The sequence below is a fragment of the Gymnogyps californianus genome, chromosome 1 (assembly GCF_018139145.2).
Source record: "Gymnogyps californianus isolate 813 chromosome 1, ASM1813914v2, whole genome shotgun sequence".
Taxonomy (NCBI): domain Eukaryota; kingdom Metazoa; phylum Chordata; class Aves; order Accipitriformes; family Cathartidae; genus Gymnogyps; species Gymnogyps californianus.
In genome coordinates, this window is record NC_059471.1 from 178,884,781 (window position 1) to 178,903,940 (window position 19,160).

Below are 19,160 nucleotides of genomic sequence, written 5' to 3' on the forward strand. Positions count from 1 at the left end.
CCAGGAAACCAGATCACTCATGAGATGACAGTACCAGTATTGACTGATACTGTTGACCACATGTAACCTCCAAATAAGTTGTAACAGAGTTCTAGAAATCCATTGCTTTGCAGTGTTGCTGTTCTTGTTAAGACTTCAGCAAGTAGTTTTGTTTGCTTGTTTTTGCAATTAATTACTGAAGCTTCATGAACCTGATGAGGCCGATGTCACTAGATCCGATTTCAGATGGCTAAAATGAGTTAGACAGCCTTGCCTAATAATCAGGCAGCGCACATTTGCAGGAGCGGTGGGAATTCTGGCTCCCAGCCTCCGGCTCTGATCAAACGGTTGATGCAGAATCTAGGGGCCGTAGGGTGAGCAGAGAGTGTATGATGCCTGTCCCTTTTCCCACTGAGCTTCAACTTCTCAACATTCCTCTAGAACCAGACAAGATACAAAGTCTTCATTGTCGGCCCCAGACCTCTACTGCCATTGCATGTTCCTGGACTCCTCCTGATTCTGACTTTGATGGCTATAGCGTCGAATGCAAAAAAATGGACACTCACGAAGTGGAATTTTCTAAAAGGGTAGAAAAAGACAAATCTCTGCTTAATATCATGACCCTCGTTCCCCACAAGCGATACCTGGTGTCCATCAAGGTGCATTCTGCAGACATGACGAGTGAAGTAGTTGAAGACAGCACCATCACAATGATCGACCGTAAGTGGAATTCAGAGTTGCCATGAAGGGAGGCAGTGGGCAGCAATAAGCAATTGCTTGTGTTGGTTAGACAGCAAAAGGAGTTCTGAACTCCACAATTACCAGTGAGTGGCACTCGTAATCTGGTGGCCAAAATAGAGCGAACCTGTCCTTTGGTCCCTGTTGTGACAGACAATGCAGGATTTTAACTATATTGCCTCTCATTACATTGCCAGACCTGCTTATTTGGCTCATTCACGAAATATAGACTGAGAAACATGAAAAATTATCCTGTCACTCTGATGTTCAGCACCAAACATGTCCTCATCATCACACACCTTTAATTGTCTTCATGGTTGCTACTTGGCTTCCTGTGCCTGGCTGTTTCCCCTCACAGATGGTAGCCATCCTCAACACACATATCCATCAGTGAGGACATTGGATTGTGGCACTGGGTCCTCTTTGGGCTCTCTATACACTCTTCTGAGGTGCTACCTGACGAAATCACCTGTAGGAGTTATACCTGAGGGAGGATCACAGATTTCCATAGCATGTGCTTTGAAACAGCTTCTTCAATTTCTCCACCCATAGGCTGCAGAGTGGAGGGTAGCGGTATCATCTGCTGGTGCCTCTGCACTGCCAGGCATCACCGCAGTCAACAACCTGCCATTGCTGACCCTAGAGCTGCTCCAGTTTTTGCAGTACCTCTGGATTCAGTGGCACAGCACAATGCAGAGGCCTGAACCACTCCAGGGCTAAACTTCACAAAAATGACGGAATGGCCAGGAGTCCTATAACCAGGGATGCCTCTATAGCTGCTTATTAAAAGCCACATTTGTGTGAAATGCTAGATCATAAAAATTATGTTTTATTTGGGAGCTGGTGAACTAAGCTACAGAGTTCAGTCACCAACCCACCTTCTCCTTTCCCCCGTCGATTGCCTTTTAAATGCAACCATGTTATCTCCTTCCTCTACCACAAAGGATGGTACAAATTCAGGTGTAGTAAAAACTAGCTACTCATGTCACAAGAAGTGAGACTGAGTCCTATTTGAAGGTTAGCTGTTTCATGTTTGTTCTTATTATTTTGAACACTGCTGCTTTCCCAGATGCTGGTTAACACTGGAGGCCCTACCTCAAGGGAGCACAAAAAATTGCAGCTAGGCTTTGTAGATCTAAGAGGTTTAGCTAAACAACATATAAATGTGTGAATTATTGGTTCTTTTTGCAATCTAAAACCTTTTGAAGTTTAGCCACCTGTTTACATATTTTGTATGTTTTCCATACATGCAATATAGTTTCAGTAATACCGATTTTTAAAAGATTCAGCAATGTAGATCCTTAAATTCTCCACTTTTGCTGCACTGGTCCTCTGAAGGTTTTTCCCTACGTACTTTGCTTTCCAGTTTACTTCTGCTGTATCACTGTTTGAGGTATAGCTTTCTATCATATGAAGAACATTTCCTATGGAAATTCTGCAGTCAGTCTGGAAAATGGTACTCTGTAGTTGAATGCTATGTCTGGCTGACTCAGAGCTGTTCCTCTGGAAAAGGAAGCAGAAGTTTAGATGCTTAAAATAGGTAACTTCATGTAGTGAGTGGCCTCCAAATACCTGGCTTAAACCTGTGTCATTTTTAGCAGCTACAATTTCTGATTTCCTAGATTTAGCAAGACTTTAATGCATTTCCATGTGGGCTTCTGCAGGAATTCCTACTGAGGAGCTGCCACTGTTATTGTGGTTAACTCACTGCTGGCTTGTTTCATCCTTTGGCAGTTTCCCTGTGGGAGGTAAAGACACTTTCTTGATTGCGAAGAGAATAGAATCAGAGACTTGCGTCCAGTCAGCTGACCTTTATTACGAATTGCATTTCCCTTACTAGGTCTAGCTCACAGGAAATACATAGGTAATGCTTTCTCTCTTTTTTTGTTCTTTTTTTTTTTTTAATTACTCAGGTCCCCCTCAGCCACCTCCAGACATACGAGTGAACAAAAAAGAGGTGCTGATTACCAAATCCTCCATCAACTTTACTTTTAACTGCAGCTGGTTCAGTGATACTAATGGAGCTGTGAAGTACTTTACTGTGGTTGTGAGAGAGGCTGATGGTAAGTGTCATGAGTTAATACCGTTCTCTCTGTAGCCTATAGGAGTTACATGGGGAGGTACAGCCCTATCACTACACAGCAAAGGAGCTTCTCCTCATCTAGTGGCTGGTTTTCATAGAGGTTTTGGATCTGTACGTGCTCCCTAGCCTGGGGACTTAGGAACTCAGTCTTCTCCTCAGAAAGTCAGTAGCAACTGCAGAGCTCAGCCAGAAGCAGTAGTTAGCTTCTGTACTCTAGATTATGCTCTCATGTATGTTCAGGAAATTTCCGCAGTAGGAGACTTATGTTGGATGCCATCAGCAGTGAACACAGAAGAAACTGCGTTGCTGTGCACAGATCTCAAAAGGTAGTTTAAATGTTAGGTGGGAACACTAAGGCAACTCTTTTGGAGAACCTCAGTAAGCCATGCTGAGAACACAAAGGTAGCATCTCCCAGGTGGTCTTTGCTTACTGAAGAAAATGACTTTGCATGCAGCACTGTAAAACGTAACAGAAATTGCCCTTGTAGCATGCATGTAAACCTCCCTTTCTGCAGTTGACTTATATGTGACAAAACAGATGTATGTCTCAACAATTCATACCTTGTTTTTAGGAGTGGCTTCATTTACAGGCATGCCAGGGCATATTTTATGACCCTTGAGAAAGTTTCTTAATCTCTCTGTCCATCAGCCCTTAGGAAAAAAAGCAGAGATAATATTTCCACTGTCTACTCTGTCCTGTTTGTGCAGACTATAAAGCTCTTTGAGAAGGGGACTACTCATTGCCATGGCTTTGCCTGCCTGAGTCTTTTACACATTATTGTGAGTTTCCATTCAGGGGACTCCTGTCATTTCCTATTGCAGCTTTTCTCTCTATATGGTAGACTTGTCAGTATGTGGATTTTTTTTACTTGCTTTTTGAAGTAGCTGGTGGTAGGATCCACGAATCTGGATCACAGAGATTCCCACCAACAGCACAGGAAAAAATGTCATAGCATTGAATTCCACCTGTGCACGCCTTGTAGCATTGTATCTGGAAAAGTTACGCTGAGGTCTTGTGAGGAAATCTGTCTGAAGTTCCCCAGAAAAGTAATAGCAAGGTTGGTACTAGAAACAAGGTACCCTAACCACTGTGGCTTTGTATTCACAAGGTAGGCTGTGCAGCCTCCAAGAAATGCTAGAAAGTTGGATAAGAATATGTCTGTCAACAGCTTCAGCCTATAAACTGCATCACATTAATGGCTGTGATGTGTAAACCTTCTGTCTTTCTCTGCACATGATGTAGGTAGTGAAGGACCAAAGCCTGATGAGCAGCACCCATTACCTTCCTACCTGGAGTACAAACACAACAACTCTATACGCACCTACCAGACAAATTATTTTGCCAGTAGATGTGCTGAAAACCCTGACAGTGACTATAAAAGCTTTGACATTAAGCTTGGAGGAGAAATGGAAAATCTGGGAGGAAGGTGTGATCCAGATCAGCAAAAATTCTGCGATGGACCTCTAAAGCCTCGTACTGCTTATAGGTTAGATTTATGTTGGTAGTTGTGCTCTGTCACATTATTAGGCATGGTGCTGTCTGGATGCCTGATACACTTGAGCTTCTGTAGATGAATAACTGGGTTGTATGATGTTCTTTGTGTTTCACTGTGAATTTATAAAAGCTTTATCCATGCCCCTGTTCCATAGATATGAACCAGTCCTTCACTAGCATGGGAATGGTATGATTAATTATGCACAAAACTCTGTGAAGTGAATAGGTTTATTTATTTCCCTCAACTTGATGGGGAGCTCTCCTATAGCTGCTAAACGTTTCTTTGGAAAGACTTAAGACCACCATCTAAGTCAGAAGAGTACTTAACAGGAGAAGGCAAGGATGCTTCACTCAGTCTGTTTGGCACCACTACCCCACACCAGTGCTTTGGAACAAGCTAGAAAAACCTGGAGGTTATTCCAACCTGTGACACCATCCCAGGCTCCAGAGCTAGGCCCAGATTAGCTGATGGGTGTAGAAGAGGGCGACTGCCAAGACCAGGCTCAGCAGTTATGCAGGCTGTGAGACCAAACGTGAGCTCCAGTGCAGCTCAGTCACGCCCCTCCCACAGGCAAATGCTCTCCCAAGAGCTCTGCAAGCTGCTCACTGGACAGCCACTTGGACAGAAGGCATGTGCCAGGCAGTGCACATCATGCCTCTCAGCTTCTTCATCATCGTCAAGAGAGTGCTACTCTACCACAGTCTGCTCTCATTCGGGCACATTTCCCAAAAATTCAGTCTGGGAAATACCCACGTTACCAGGAGAACCAAGAGGACTGTAACATTTCTCCATTAGCACAGCCCCGCCCAGCCACATGAAGGGAAAACGTGTCCCCTGAGAAGCATTTCTGAGTCCTCTCCCCACTGCAGCTTCTGCTAGTCCTGCCTTCAGGCACAGTCAGGCTGTGTGTGCCAGCAGCCAGAGCCCCATCTGTTACCTCTGCCAGGGTACCTCGGAGCCCTCCACCTGTACTAGCTGGGCTCTCCCAGCTATAGCATTTAACTCAGATGCCTGCATTAAGAACTGTCTGTGGTCAGTGGAAAGGTTTTAGTTATCTCTAAGGGGCAAATGAGTTCTTACTTTTCTGCTGTTGGTTTTGAACATCTGCTGAGCTCTAACTATAATGGTACTGGTTTTTTAGGATCAGCATACGGGCTTTTACCCAGCTCTTCAGTGAAGACCCAAAGGAACTCCCTAAACCACTCTTTGCAGACACCTTCTTCTCTTTACCAATCACTACAGAGGCAGGTTAGTTTCAGGCTTGTTTTTCAATGACTGTAGCATGTGATTATATATTGTGCCTCAGAACACTCTGGTATCTGGAACTATTTGCAAGGAGTAGAACAAAAACAGATTGTTGTGCATGTCCTGAAGGCTGCTCTGAAATGAGGCTGGAGCCATGGCTTATCCAGCCTTAGTTTGAAAATTCAGAGGACTGCTTGATGGAGCTGCTGACAGTAGAGGAAAGGGTGAATGCTCAGTGAAGCTATCACCAAGAAAGCTTCAAAGTGCAAGAGAACCAAACTCCCATATAATGGGGCTGTGCTTTCTTTTACTGTGGTTGGGAGTAAAAGATTTTGTGTAATACTTGGAAAAAATAAGGACAGAAAATCAAGACCAGGTTTTAGCTAAGTGTTTAAATGCCTTACATTTCCTTGTATTTAACCATTTTCTTTAGCTGATAATAACATATCCCCTGAAAGTTATTGATTTTTTGTTCTTCATATCTTTTCCTCAAGATATATAAATACACTGTTTTGTTTCTAGAGCCTCTGTTTGGAGTTATTGAAGGTGTGAGTGCTGGCTTGTTTCTGATTGTGATGTTAGTTGCTGTTACTGCTTTATTTGTCTGCAGACAAAAAGTTAGGTAAGTTGAGTCCCTTTATCAGTCTCTGTTATTGAAGTCAGGTCAAATTATAGTCATTTAAGCAATACAATATTTAAAGCGTAACTGTAAAATTGGAGGAACGCACTGAACATTTATTCAACAGATAAAATCTATGTCCCCCAACATCTGTACATACTAAGTATAGAACTAATGACATACATAGTAAGAGATCTATATATTCTTGATTCAAATATCTACTGATATTAGTCAGAATTATCTCATAGAGGATCCTTGTAACTTTTAGTTTTCAGTAGGAGTCTGAATATTTCTGAAAAACTGGTTTATCATTCAAACTGAATGTCTTTTGTCAAAAATAAAATGTTTCAAATTAATTTCATCTGTGTTGTAGATGGGAAGCTCTTGAAACTGTTCATTTAGACTTTATCATTTCAGTTAAAAAATCTTAAGGTGTGGCATTACCTCAGTGTCCAAAAGATTAGTTCAAACTTTACTTCTCTTTTTTTTTATCATAGTTGTATATTTCACATTATAGATGAATCTTAAATAGTGAATTTTAAATATGTTTTTAAAAAGTGAAATACTCTATCACAACTTTGAAAAAAACTTTATCCATTTAAACTATTTTGCACGACTGAAAGAGATATGACATTATTGATGTGAAATTCCTCGTGGTTTCTGAAATAAAAAAAAATCAACATTTCCATTACATGGGAAACTCCGAAAATCTGAAATTCAGTTCTTTTACTGATACAAGATTAGGTCTATTTTGTTTTGAATTTGCTTTTCAGATGCCAGAATTTCACTTTGAAAAAAACCTGTTTTCTGACTAATCGTAGCTTTTAGCCAGAATGGATTTACCCTTTAGCAATGCTGTTCTTAGGCTCTATGAACAAATTCAGTGTATTCCTCTATATGTCATCCAAAAAAAAGAGGCATAAATCGTTAGCAATAGTAAATAAAGTTTGGTTTCGCATGTATAGACTTGTGCACTCCTATCTCAGTACATAGTGACATATAGAACATGAATAAAGTGCAGATTGATGTGTTTTCCACCTTGCACATCTCACTGCATTTTTTTAGTGTAGATAAACTTCAGATAGAGTGTGGTTTCTTGTTGTAAGTTACATAGTCAGCAGGCTGCAAGTACACCAGTATGGTTTTCCCTCATCATACATAAAGAGAAAGTGTTCTCTAAGGGAGGTATGTTGAAGGAGGAGATGGCAGTGAAAGAATGAAAGGCAACAGTAACCGTATGGAGTCAGTACCACTTCTGCAGGTTTCCTGAAGTCTGCTGTGGTGCTGCCACTTACTCCTGCTATGAACCTGGGCATGTCCTAGAGGCCTGGTCTGCAGAGTGGATGTGCTGGAAGCTGAAAATTTACCTACACGTTCCTCTCTGCATGTAGAGAATCAACTGATTTAGGGCCCGTCTTAGCCTAGGACACCCTTCTTAATGATAGGCTGGGCTGAGAGTGTTTCAGGGCAAGAAAGAAGTCTTATTGCCTGTGCACATGCATACACTCCACATCACTATTACCAAACTAAAATACAAGAAAACTCTGTGCCACAGCTAAGAGCAATGTCACATGATCAGAGCCACAAATCAAAACAGACTTTCTTAAATTCCTTTTTTCCAACTTACCAACTTTTTTCCATTGTAAGTTATGTTATTGGCAGCTCTTACCAATATCAGAACATAACGGTAAAACAGAATATCTTCCTTTTTGTTCCAGCAATGGCCACGAGAGACCAACAGCAAGGCTGAGCATTCGCAGGGACAGGCCACTGTCAGTCCATCTGAACTTGGGGCAAAAAGGGTAACATCAAAAGTTTTGTTTCTAAGAGCAGTATTTTAACATGGCATCATGGATGAACAGTCCCATGTAGTCACTCACTGATGAAGTGTTTCTTTTTCTTTTGAAATCATTTCTAGGAACCGGAAAACTTCCAGGTAAAAAGAAAAAATTAATACCTAAAAAAGCTTCTTGATAACCAACTGGATAAATTATGACTGTGATTCATCCTGTGATTTTCTTCCTCCTGTTGAATATTTTAGTCCGATCAAAGTCAGTCATTTTGAAGCACACTTCACCAAACTTCAAGCAGACTCCAACTACCTCCTGTCCAAGGAGTATGAGGTGGGATCCTAACCTAGGCAAAGGACTTGTTTTATGAAGGGGTGGGCTGGCTGAATCAATGGGTTAATGCATTAGAAAGGCCTGCATTTGTTTGTCTTATTCACACAAATCCAAATAAGTTTGACAGCCTCACCTGAACTCCACTTGTCTTGGTGCAGAAACCAGCTCTTCACTTGGCATAGCATCTTCTGGTTGGCAGCCTCTGCCTGATACCTATCTGGCTGAGGTCAGGAACATTCATTTGTGTGGCACATCTGTGTGATAAAGCATGGAAAGCACCTGCCAGCCATGTGCTTGCTTTAAACCAGTGTGATTAGCGATTTAATTTCAGTTCGTTTTTTTAAAAAACCACCCATTCTCTGTCCATGACCTTTGAGAGCTGATAAGCACTGTGCCCCCCTCTGTTGTCACGTCCTTTAATTATTTTCACCTCACATTTTATTCCTACTTTTTTTTGCAGGACTTGAAAGATGTGGGTCGAAACCAGACATGTGACATAGCACTTCTGCCAGAGAACAGAGGGAAAAATCGATACAATAATATATTGCCCTGTGAGTTTTTAGGTTTGGTTGTGTAATATTACATCACATCAGCTATTTTTCACTTTTTTCAGCAAGCCTAGTGGAAAAGAGAGTGCAGCCAATCCCTTCCCTCCTTCCTGTCAGAGATGAAATACCTCTGCCAGCTCAGGTTCTGGTGCTTGGAAGCAGATGATGTATGGCCCTGAATGGCTTCACATAGACCAGTAATTTCATTTCGCACTAGAGGTGTAATGACTAGCATTCAGTCTAGAGAGAAAAAGCTCCAGCTATTAGGGGCATTCAGTCACTGCTGATAACAAGGATAGTAGAAATAACAGTAGGGTTGTTTACATATGGGTATCATCTATTCAGTGCTATTTGACAGCTTTGCCAAATCTTTCTTCTTAGAGGACACAGCAAACCTACTACACAATGTAGAGCTAGTGTGGTTCTGCATGGTAAGACACCCATGTGAGGTTAGCCCTGTTCTCCTGAGGCAAGACCTGTCATTGAGAGTTTCCCCCTTTAATCTCCTATCTGGCAGTTTTGGAGGTAACACATGCTGTGCATTGAGGAGGAACACCACATGACTTGCTGCTCCACATGCTGCCCTGCTGCTGGATGTGGTATGTGCTTGGAGCACAGCCTCACAGCATCTCCTATGTTCTGCCTGTCATGCCGGGCTGGGGAGCATGCCCGCGATGTGCAAGAAACAACACCTGACTGACATCCAACATGGCATTATCTCATGAATCAGTGACCTGGTGGCTTAGGCACTCAATACCTCTCTACAGAGGGTTCTCTGCCTAGGGAAGATGGTTGGCCTGCTCACACATGTTAGCTCGGAAGCTGTGCAGACCACTGAAGCACTACTGCTCTTTCAAGGGCAGCACTGGGCACTGCTCTCCAGTACAGCACACTGCTGTCAGGATCAAAGGAGGATGCTGTTGTGGCTCTTTTGTTGCCTTAATAAATCCTATGCAACTCAGTAGAGGAATTTTGGAATATTCACTGCTTCCTTCTACCGCATCCATCTCTTAGTCTTTGGAACACTCCACAGCACTCATGGATGAAAGAGGCAGTACAAATATAAACAGTTATCCCCCTAAATTAGCCCTCCATATGAAATCCTTGTAATAATGCTGCCAGTCCTTTTGCAAATGCATTTCTGTAAATGGGAGAGGGACTGGAAATCAAGACCTAGCCATAAGCCTCTTGTAATCAATTTCTTCCTAGATGATACATCAAGAGTGAAGCTTTCCAATGTGGACGATGACCCTTGCTCAGACTACATTAATGCAAGCTACATACCAGTAAGTGACTCAAGGATGGTATTTTACAGTCCTCCCTCCAGTGGTAATTTGTCCTTCATCTAAAACTGAATATAAAGCTGGATGCTTAAGGCTCCCCTCCCCCTTCTTTTATTCACTTGAGCTAAAAGTCTGAGAACTCATTTTGTGGGTGTGCTGAAAGGCTGTGTCTGACTGCCATTAAGTTAACTGTGAGTGATTTACCCAGCACTTACGGACACTTTCTTAGATTGCTATAGTTATGTAAGATAGCAGGTCTAATTGGCCAAGGACACATTTTTAAAGGTCACTGATTTTATACAGTGTCCACAACAACTATAGCTATCACTGCAGGTGGCATCCTCATTGTGGAGCTGTAGCTCATCCTGACAGTGTTGGCACCTTGCAGGGTGGTGAAACTGGCTGAGATTAAAATAATGCCCTTTGCCGGAGTTGTGATTGATAATAGCAGTGGCTTTAGCAATCCAGATTTCAAGCCGAAACTCAGCTAATTTATTAAAAACAGTAAATAAAACAAAAACCCCTAGTAGTTCCAAAATTGCTTGAGACTGTGCTGAACACAATAGAACAATGAAAAGCTTTGGCTGCCACAAAAGGAACAGTATTTAGATACACTGCCGCAGTCTCTTCCTTCTCTCTGCTCCAACCAGCCTTCTGCTTTCAGGTCCAAGGCAACAATTTAGCTCTCAAAACTATTGTCCCAGCAAGGGCATTGTTGCTGCAGAGCCCTGGCTGCAACCCTGTGGCTTGTTCAGTTGCTAGATCTTTTTTTCTGCCTTTATGGAAACTAATGGAGTTCTCTTTACTTGCAGGGCAATAATTTCCGCAGGGAATACATAGCAACTCAGGGCCCTTTGCCTGGCACCAAAGACGAGTTCTGGAAGATGGCATGGGAGCAAAATGTTCACAATATTGTCATGGTAACCCAGTGTGTTGAGAAGGGCCGGGTAAGCAGTGACTCTTCTTTATTATTGATGACTGTTTTAACATCTATTAAAAGTTTATGCTTATTATTTGCATCACACTAATGCCAAAGGCCCCAGTCAAGGAGATATACAGTAAGAGATAAGAGGTGTAATCTAACGACTGGAGACAGATTAAAGCTGTGAAGTGAGGATGTAGTGACCGTCCCAAGATCATGCAGCATGTCAAGGCTAGAGTTAGGAACAGAGCTCAGTGCTTCTGGTCTCTAATCCAGGACTTCGCTCACTAGTACTAATACAATCCCCTTAAGCATGCAGGACAGCCACCAGCAAAAAATGCCTGTTTATCACATCAACTCTGATCAACTAGTACTTAAATATAAGCTCTAGAGAGCAAATGTTGATCATTAAATACATGGAATTCTCTCTGATGCATAAGCCCTGATGTAGCAAGCGAAGAGACCGCTCACGCACTTAACAGTCTTACTGAGTGCAAGTGTAGGGGTTATTTAGCTGTCTCGGCAATCCACCTCCCCACGTATGACCGTATCCTGCACCTTTTGTAAGACGGGGACTAAATCTGTAAAAAGATTAAACAAACGAAGCATTGATCATCTCGTAGCACATATGGGGATATTTCCTTTCAGTTTGCCATTTTTTCTTGAGGAGATGGTGAAAGCAGATGCAGGACAGGCAGCCACCTGTCTCCTGCACGTCACTGGCTCTGAGTGGGACCCCACTGTCATGTCTCAGCAAGAGGTGGGCAAGTGGGCACTGGGGGCCTAGCTCTCATCCAAGCAGAGCTCTGAGAAGAGTCGGCACAGAAAATGTTGTGGCATCCAGAAGAGGGCATCAGTGAAGTGCTTCCCATTCCCCATCACAAACATCTCTGATGAGAACTTCCACTTCCCAGCCCCATCCTAGCCCGTTCCCATCCCAGGCCCTGTTTGTCGAGCTGACATGGCAGGGGGTGGCATGTCTCTCTGAATTCAGCTGCTGCCTTTCTTCCTTCATCCTCAGGCACAGGAGGTCTGAAGTCTGCTTCTGCCAGTGCTGGATGGAGGCATTTTTTACAGCTGTTACTGACACTAAATCTATCTTTTTCTGTGTCCCTGCAGGTGAAGTGTGATCACTACTGGCCCCTTGACCAGGATTCCTTGTACTATGGAGACCTGATCGTTGAGATGCTGTCTGAATCGGTGCTCCCAGAATGGACGATACGAGAGTTTAAAATCTGCAGTGTATGTTTGCGTTCTTCTTTTTTTTTTTTTTTTAAATTAATTGGCTTAAAAACACCTGCAAGGCTAAATTAGGAAGATTTATTCTGCTGTAGCACAGTTGCATCAGGCCCAGCTCATCTCTGGTGGCAGCTGTAGCATTTGCTCTGACGGTGCATGTTGTGTGTGTCCCCTCCTCTCTTGTCTGTTCTGATGACCCACACTTTGTATCCCAACAGGAAGAGCAGCTTGACTCGACGAGGCTTATTCGTCACTTCCACTACACTGTCTGGCCAGATCATGGTGTGCCGGAGACCACCCAGTCCTTGATCCAGTTTGTCAGAACTGTAAGGGATTATATCAACAGGACCCCAGACACAGGACCAGCTATTGTGCACTGCAGGTATGTGCAGCAGCAAAAGGCCAGCAGCACAGAGCCTTTGTGCGTACCCTTGGGAAGATCCCAAATGTTCATCCCTGTTAGGCCATGGACAGCCACAGAACCTGAGAGAGAGCTGATGGGCTTAAGTCTCCAGATACATCAGAGCAGCATTCCCAAGGCACATGCACTGGCTCACAACCTCACCCTGGAGATGCCCCGAAAATGATTCTCAGGGAACCATTGTGTCTCTGTGGGACCACTAGAGAGCACTAAAGGTGTCAGCAGCTGCCACTGCTCATAAGCTTTTGCATTCCTAAATTGCCTGTGTGCTGCTGCTGTGGCCCAACATCTGAATCACAAAGGGGTGTTCTGAAAAGGTAAGATATAGCCAGGGGTGAATCTGACTACGTATGGATGTTGAGGCTAGCTGGCAGATCCATCCTTTCCCCCATTCTAAGACTCCTCACTGCCTTCTGATGCTCTTCTGCTGTTGTGCCATCTCTGGCAGCCATAGGGCTGCAGTTTTTCCTCTGCTCCGTGATCCACCTCTACACACGTGTACAAAAAAGGCAAAACTGGACTGCCTGATCCATGATCCACTGGCCAGCTGCAGCAGAATATAGGGTTACAGAGTGAGAGAGAGAGTGCAGTGTGGTGCTGTGCATATCTTCTGATAAAGCCATATGCTCACTGGTACTACCTGAATGTAGTATCTGACCCCTCCACCCCATTATATGGGCTGAGGCATGTATTTTACATGACCCCACCTGTGTCTGCCTGTACATCATGTGCTGCAACATGTCAGATGTCTACTGTATCACTGGCAGGTCCACTTTCCTCTTCCCAGCTGCCTGTCTCCAAACCCCACCTCCCAGCATTTCAGGTACTGGGGACTCTGGAATACTTTGCCTTACTCTGCCCTTCCACAAGGCAGAAGCCAACTGATCTTTTAGAATCAAGCCTACTGGTTCATCCCTAGAGAGAAGAGGTTTAAAAGTTAGTCAGGTGCAGTCTCTCAGAGTGTCTCAATGACTGAGTTAATCCAAAGCAGAAAGCAGTACGGGCAGTAGCAGAGATACATACCTCTACCATCGCTATCCTTTCCTCCTTCCTAAACAAATGCCACTCGAAAGTGTTTGAAGTCCCAGAGATGCCATTTGAACAATGAGCTTCTGACCTTGGAGATCTGAACTTTACAAAAGTATCACACGAAGATAGTGAATGCTTTGATCCATCTCCTTTTAAATCTTTTGGGTTGTTTTCTTTTCCAGTGCTGGTGTTGGCAGGACTGGCACATTCATTGCACTGGACAGAATTCTGCAGCAGCTGGATTCAAAGGACACTGTAGACATTTATGCAGCAGTACATGATCTAAGGCTTCACCGGGTTCACATGGTTCAGACAGAGGTAAGTTTTGGATAGCCTACAATACAGCAACACCAGCTACAGTATGTAATCATCAGTCTCTCATCTTAAAGGCTCTCAAAGCACTTCACAGTTACTCCACTGTGAAATACTAGTTAGATATATTTTAGCTCTGTGAGAATTTCTAGTTCAGGATTGTTTCCATAGGCTCTCATACAGTGGGTCCAAACCATAACAAGTGGTAGCTATGCTTCCTATAGATTTCTCTTGTTGGCACTGGCCCACAATCACCCCAGCAGTGTTATGCAGCAGACACTTAACAGCACATTGTTGTGTTAGTGCAGTGTCCAGTAAATGAGCTTTGAGCAGAGATAGGTCCTTCAGGTATGGGTTTGGAAGACAAGCCTGAACCAGACAGATAGGTCGACATAATAAGGAAAAGAAATGGAGGGCAGAGAAAATTAGATGTACATAATTTTAAAACTCTAAGCACTGTGACCTTGTGGCTTTGCAGTTCATTTTTTATTGAGCTGCTCTGTCATTTTCATTAATGATATTGGAAAGTTGATCAGCATTCTCCTAACATACTATGCCAAAGCAAGTACATTTATTCTCAAAGTGCAGAAAAAGTACGTGTTTGGGATTTCATTCTGTGCTTTTAAAACTGCAAGAAAATCACGTTACACTAATAGCAGCTAAACACTTAGGAGCTGATTTAATAAAGGTGACTTGTGGAGGCAGTCTTTACATTTTCCCTGTGAACTGTTAATAGAGAAATCAGAACAAGTTTGACGGGTCTGCCTGTAGATTGATACTAATGGAGCTCTTTGTTGCAATTTGGAAATGAAAGTATCAGTGACAGTGCTTCCTGATAGATGTAAAAGTCACACATGGGTATAAAGAGAGGCTCAACTGGGAATGCAAAAGAGAGATTTCCTGGAACTATCTCAATCACAGAAGACCTCCTGTTGGAGGGGAGACAGATTCTCAGCCTGGTCTGGGCATCCTCAGAGCCAGATCCATCTTACCTTCTACATTCCCGTCAGCCATAGTCAGCAAAGGCAGACAGGCATGTCAGGAGGGTGGCTCTTTTTCTGTAGCTGGAAAAAAGAGGCAACTACCTCAAGAGCCTAAATTTGACACGAGGCTTGTAGACAACTAAAGTTGTATGATACAAAGCCCACCTTTGTCATGAGCTTGACATGACATCTAAGTCAAAAGGCAGCCAGACCCAAGCAAAATATCTACAGCAATAGTGAGGAGCACCCCACCTTCCCACTACCAGCACTACATGTACTTCTGCCCCAAACCAGCAGTGGCGCAAGTCTTACCCAGATCCCTGTTGTAACCAGTCCCGCCCCTGGAAGAATTCACAATCAGCATCCCAGAGACAGGTTGACAGAAAGCTTTTGCAGATCACACAAACTCACCCCACTTGAGCTGTAACATGCTTGTAGATTGACCGTGTAGCTGTGTCAGTGCACAGCCACTGAGCTGCTGTATTCTCAGCAAGTCTTATTAATCTGAACTGTCACTTGCATCTGTATATGGTTTCTGATTTGGAAGTGCCTTGCATCAAGGTAGCTTGGAGCACAAGCAATACAATCTCTCATCCTTCTGCAAGAAAATGAAGTAAATTTATCCTGGAGTTTTATGATGATTCAAAGTTTGCAATTAGCAGTGAATTATGAATTAATTCTTACACATCTTTTAAGAAAAAGTAAAGGACATAGGGAGAGGGGGAAGAAAAGATCTGCTCCAGAAACTCCATTTGATGTGTGTGAAGACCCTAGTTCCTGCTGTTACCGTTTATGTCTTGGCTTCCACAGTCTGTTTGGGGGTTGAGATAAAAGCTAGGTGCCCATCTGTTGATGTGGTGGAAGCCAAATCCCACTGGGGAGCACAGGCCAGCAGATAGGACTGTTTGCAATGAGGTGCTTCAGCCAAATGTCACAGCATCGTCCTGCTTGACATTATGCAGTCACAGTAAAACAGCAGCAACAAAACACTGGCCCTGCTTCACACTTGGCTGAAAGCTGTTTAAGACAAGAGTCTGCAGCTGGAGACATGTAGAGGAGTAACAGAAAATTGTGTCCATCAGTTCAAAAGGCAGTGGGCTCAGCACAGCAGCTGTAACACGGGCAGAGAAGCTGTCCATCTTTTCAGTCCCAAATGGTCTCTGCCAAAGGAAGTCTCAATGCCTTGGCCAGCTTTCCACCGAATTGGTGGGTGGGGTGCAGGATTTTGCTCCACAGAGGCAGCAGCCGTATGTGCATAACAGCAGGTATCCTTACTTTCTCAGAGTGAGAGCACTGAGAAAAATGCACATAGCAATAGCTGAATTTCTTGTGAAAAACGAGTAAAGAAGATGGAGGAGAAAATGCATATGCTTATTGCAGAAATTATGTCTTTGAGATAAAGTAATATTAAAGAGGTACACCTTGATATATAAAGATGCTCAGCCTAATTTGGGGGTACCATGCTACACTAATCAAAAAACAGTAATGACCCATGTCATAAACCACAAAGAGTAGCAAAGCACGGGGATTTAATAATCTATTCTATCAAGGTAGTTTGATAAATAGTCAATAACATGCTGACCCTCCCTAATTCGGTTGTGAATGTCATCTTAGCTCCCTTCTGTGAAAGGCACTCTTTAGAAACGACAGTCTGTCATTCGCCACATAGTCAGAAGTAATCTTGTAACTTATACGGGATCAAAAAAATACTGCTTTTGCCAGAAAATTTGGGTTCATCAAAGTTCTATGAAATATTTATATATTATGATAAAATTCTGTGGAAAATATTTCTTTTCAGAACAAAAAAGTCAGGAAATAGTTTGTCTCTTCTGTGTGCTTCCCTGTACATATTAATTCTGTTACATGTACTTTATACCAAAGCATTCAGAAGTAGCTATCCAACACAGCGTCATGTCAAATTATGCCTTACAGTTGATAGAGCTTTCACTCACAACATGATCTGTCAAATCATATTATGTTCATTTATGTTTTACTGGTAGCATTTCTAAAAACAGGTGATCACAAAAGTTTACTATATTACTAGTCTGAAAAGGAGATTCATTCTAGAAGTATCTTTTCATTTTTAACACCACCCTTGATTTTGTGTGAGGGAGTTAGCCTGTAATGATTTTTCACAATACAGAAAATGAAATTACAAAATTTCCCAGAGTGACTTAAAAAAAATTCTTTGGCAGTGTCAATATGTGTATCTACATCAATGTGTGAGAGATGTGTTAAGAGCCAGAAAACTTCGCAGTGAACAAGAAAATCCCTTGTTTCCAATATATGAAAATGTGAATCCAGAGTATCACAGAGGTGAGTGCAAGTTTATTAAATTGTAAAATGTTTCAAATGTCATAGCTCATTGACAATGTAATTGAGGGGGAAAATTGTGCTATCCCTTGCCATCAATATTTGTTCTCTTCCTGGACCTTCATTTGTGCACTCCTCTGCTCTTGTCACTCTTGCAATTGCATCTTTATTTCCTCCATTAGTAGTCATTATAACATCTCTTCCTGCTCCTACCTTACCTTCATGCTCTCCCTGTCTCACAGTTCATGATTCCTATGCTGTTGGGGGAACTGAACCCCTTCCCTATGATGATATTGGCTTCCTCCTTTACCTCACCCGTGTTTACACCATCCACTTTTAAGCACACTGAGGAAACTGGCTGGGCTCACTGGGCTCTTCTGTCATTCATGGAGTTCGATTTCTGTCCTGAATCACCCTCATTTGCTCTTGACCATATAGGTGGCCTTAGGAGACTTCCCATCTGCCTTGACTGGATGATGTAGGTGTCCAAGGCTGTGCTCTGTCTTTCTCCCCCAACTCTCCATCCTTGTAGGCTCTTTTTCCTGGCCTGTATCCAGTCCCTTGGCAATAAGAATTGCAAGAGTAGCAAACCTGACACTAGCACTGCCCTTCACCTCCTCTTCTCATGGCCAGAGGACCAGATTGGAGAAGTTGTAAGCAGAGGTGGCCTGCGTGTCCTGGTAGAGCTGATTCCTAAGGGCTGTAGTAGTTTTCAGAGTCAGACAGCAGGATCTCGGTAGCTCCTCAAATTTGGACATTAGGAATTGAGATTATATGATGAGAGATCAAAATAATTTTCTTGATCTAGCCCGTAGAAATCAGAGCTGTCATCAACAGGTAGAGCAGGTTGGAGGAGGCCAAGGACTCAAATAACCAGGGTTCCACAAGTTGGGAGTGCTAGCAAAAGCAGAGGTGGGATCTGCTCTTCAGCTGTCACAAGAGTTACCAGCCAGCGCTGCTGCCACGCAACCACCTTTCAGAGCACTGTAGTCAGCTGGCAGAGTTGAACGTGAAGCCACCTGGGTTGTTTTTTTTTTTCTAATCTCAGTTTTCCTTGCTTTCAGATGCTGTTTATTCAAGGCACTAAGAATGTTACAGACATCTGCTTTTGTGACCACGTTTGTTAACTAGGGGTTTTGTTTGGGGTTTTTTTCTGTATGTATTTCATGCACTAGAAAGGTGCCAGACCTTTCTGTTGAGACTGTGTATAATTTATTAGTCTGGTGATTTTTTTTAAAGATATATAATTTAAGTGTAATAGATATTAATGTATATAATTGTATTTTGACATTATGTAAATATGTATTTTTTCTATATTGTTTATATTAATATTAAGCTTCAGATAATACTATTTTTTTCTTATCACAGTTTTTATGAACTGTTCTACATAAACTATATTAAATTGTATGGCTAACAGGACTGCTGCGTTTAGGGCAGTATTGGCATGTAACACACAGGAAAAATCCTATAAGGAGAACCTCATTTTTTTTAACTAGTTCAGTGTTTCTGAGATGAAATAAGCTACTATTAAGCAAGGGAACAGTAGTCCTGTATAGGAATTACGATGCTACTCTACACTTCAAACTTACTGCTTTTGATCTGACAAAAATGGGTATAACCCATAACACAATGGCATACCTTTTACAGAACTCATTAACAGCCGAGCAAAACAGGGTCCACCTCACTAGAAGCAACTGTTTCAGTCTAATGTGACATAGTAGAAAAATATCAAACAACATACGCTGCCGTGAAGTCTAGCAGACCTTTCCCCCCCCACATGCTTTGAGGGGAGACAGGTCACATTCCGATTTCTTTACACTGGTTTAA

General features: G+C 42.7%; 1 protein-coding gene across 1 annotated transcript in view; it reads left to right on the forward strand.

Moving 5' to 3' along the window:
* PTPRB (protein tyrosine phosphatase receptor type B) overlaps positions 1-18,580 on the forward strand; it is a 61,800-nt gene extending 43,220 nt beyond the window's left edge. Inside the window, exons 19-34 of the mRNA XM_050895244.1 lie at positions 421-699; positions 2,631-2,780; positions 4,044-4,287; positions 5,438-5,544; positions 6,064-6,163; positions 7,879-7,962; positions 8,079-8,096; positions 8,202-8,283; positions 8,744-8,834; positions 10,041-10,117; positions 10,927-11,061; positions 12,156-12,278; positions 12,494-12,657; positions 13,908-14,043; positions 17,216-17,336; positions 18,398-18,580. Coding sequence (XP_050751201.1) covers positions 421-699; positions 2,631-2,780; positions 4,044-4,287; positions 5,438-5,544; positions 6,064-6,163; positions 7,879-7,962; positions 8,079-8,096; positions 8,202-8,283; positions 8,744-8,834; positions 10,041-10,117; positions 10,927-11,061; positions 12,156-12,278; positions 12,494-12,657; positions 13,908-14,043; positions 17,216-17,336; positions 18,398-18,420 — 1,934 coding nt within the window. The 3' untranslated portion in view covers positions 18,421-18,580. The remainder of the gene's footprint in view (positions 1-420; positions 700-2,630; positions 2,781-4,043; positions 4,288-5,437; positions 5,545-6,063; positions 6,164-7,878; positions 7,963-8,078; positions 8,097-8,201; positions 8,284-8,743; positions 8,835-10,040; positions 10,118-10,926; positions 11,062-12,155; positions 12,279-12,493; positions 12,658-13,907; positions 14,044-17,215; positions 17,337-18,397) is intronic.
* The last annotated feature ends 580 nt before the right edge of the window (positions 18,581-19,160 follow it).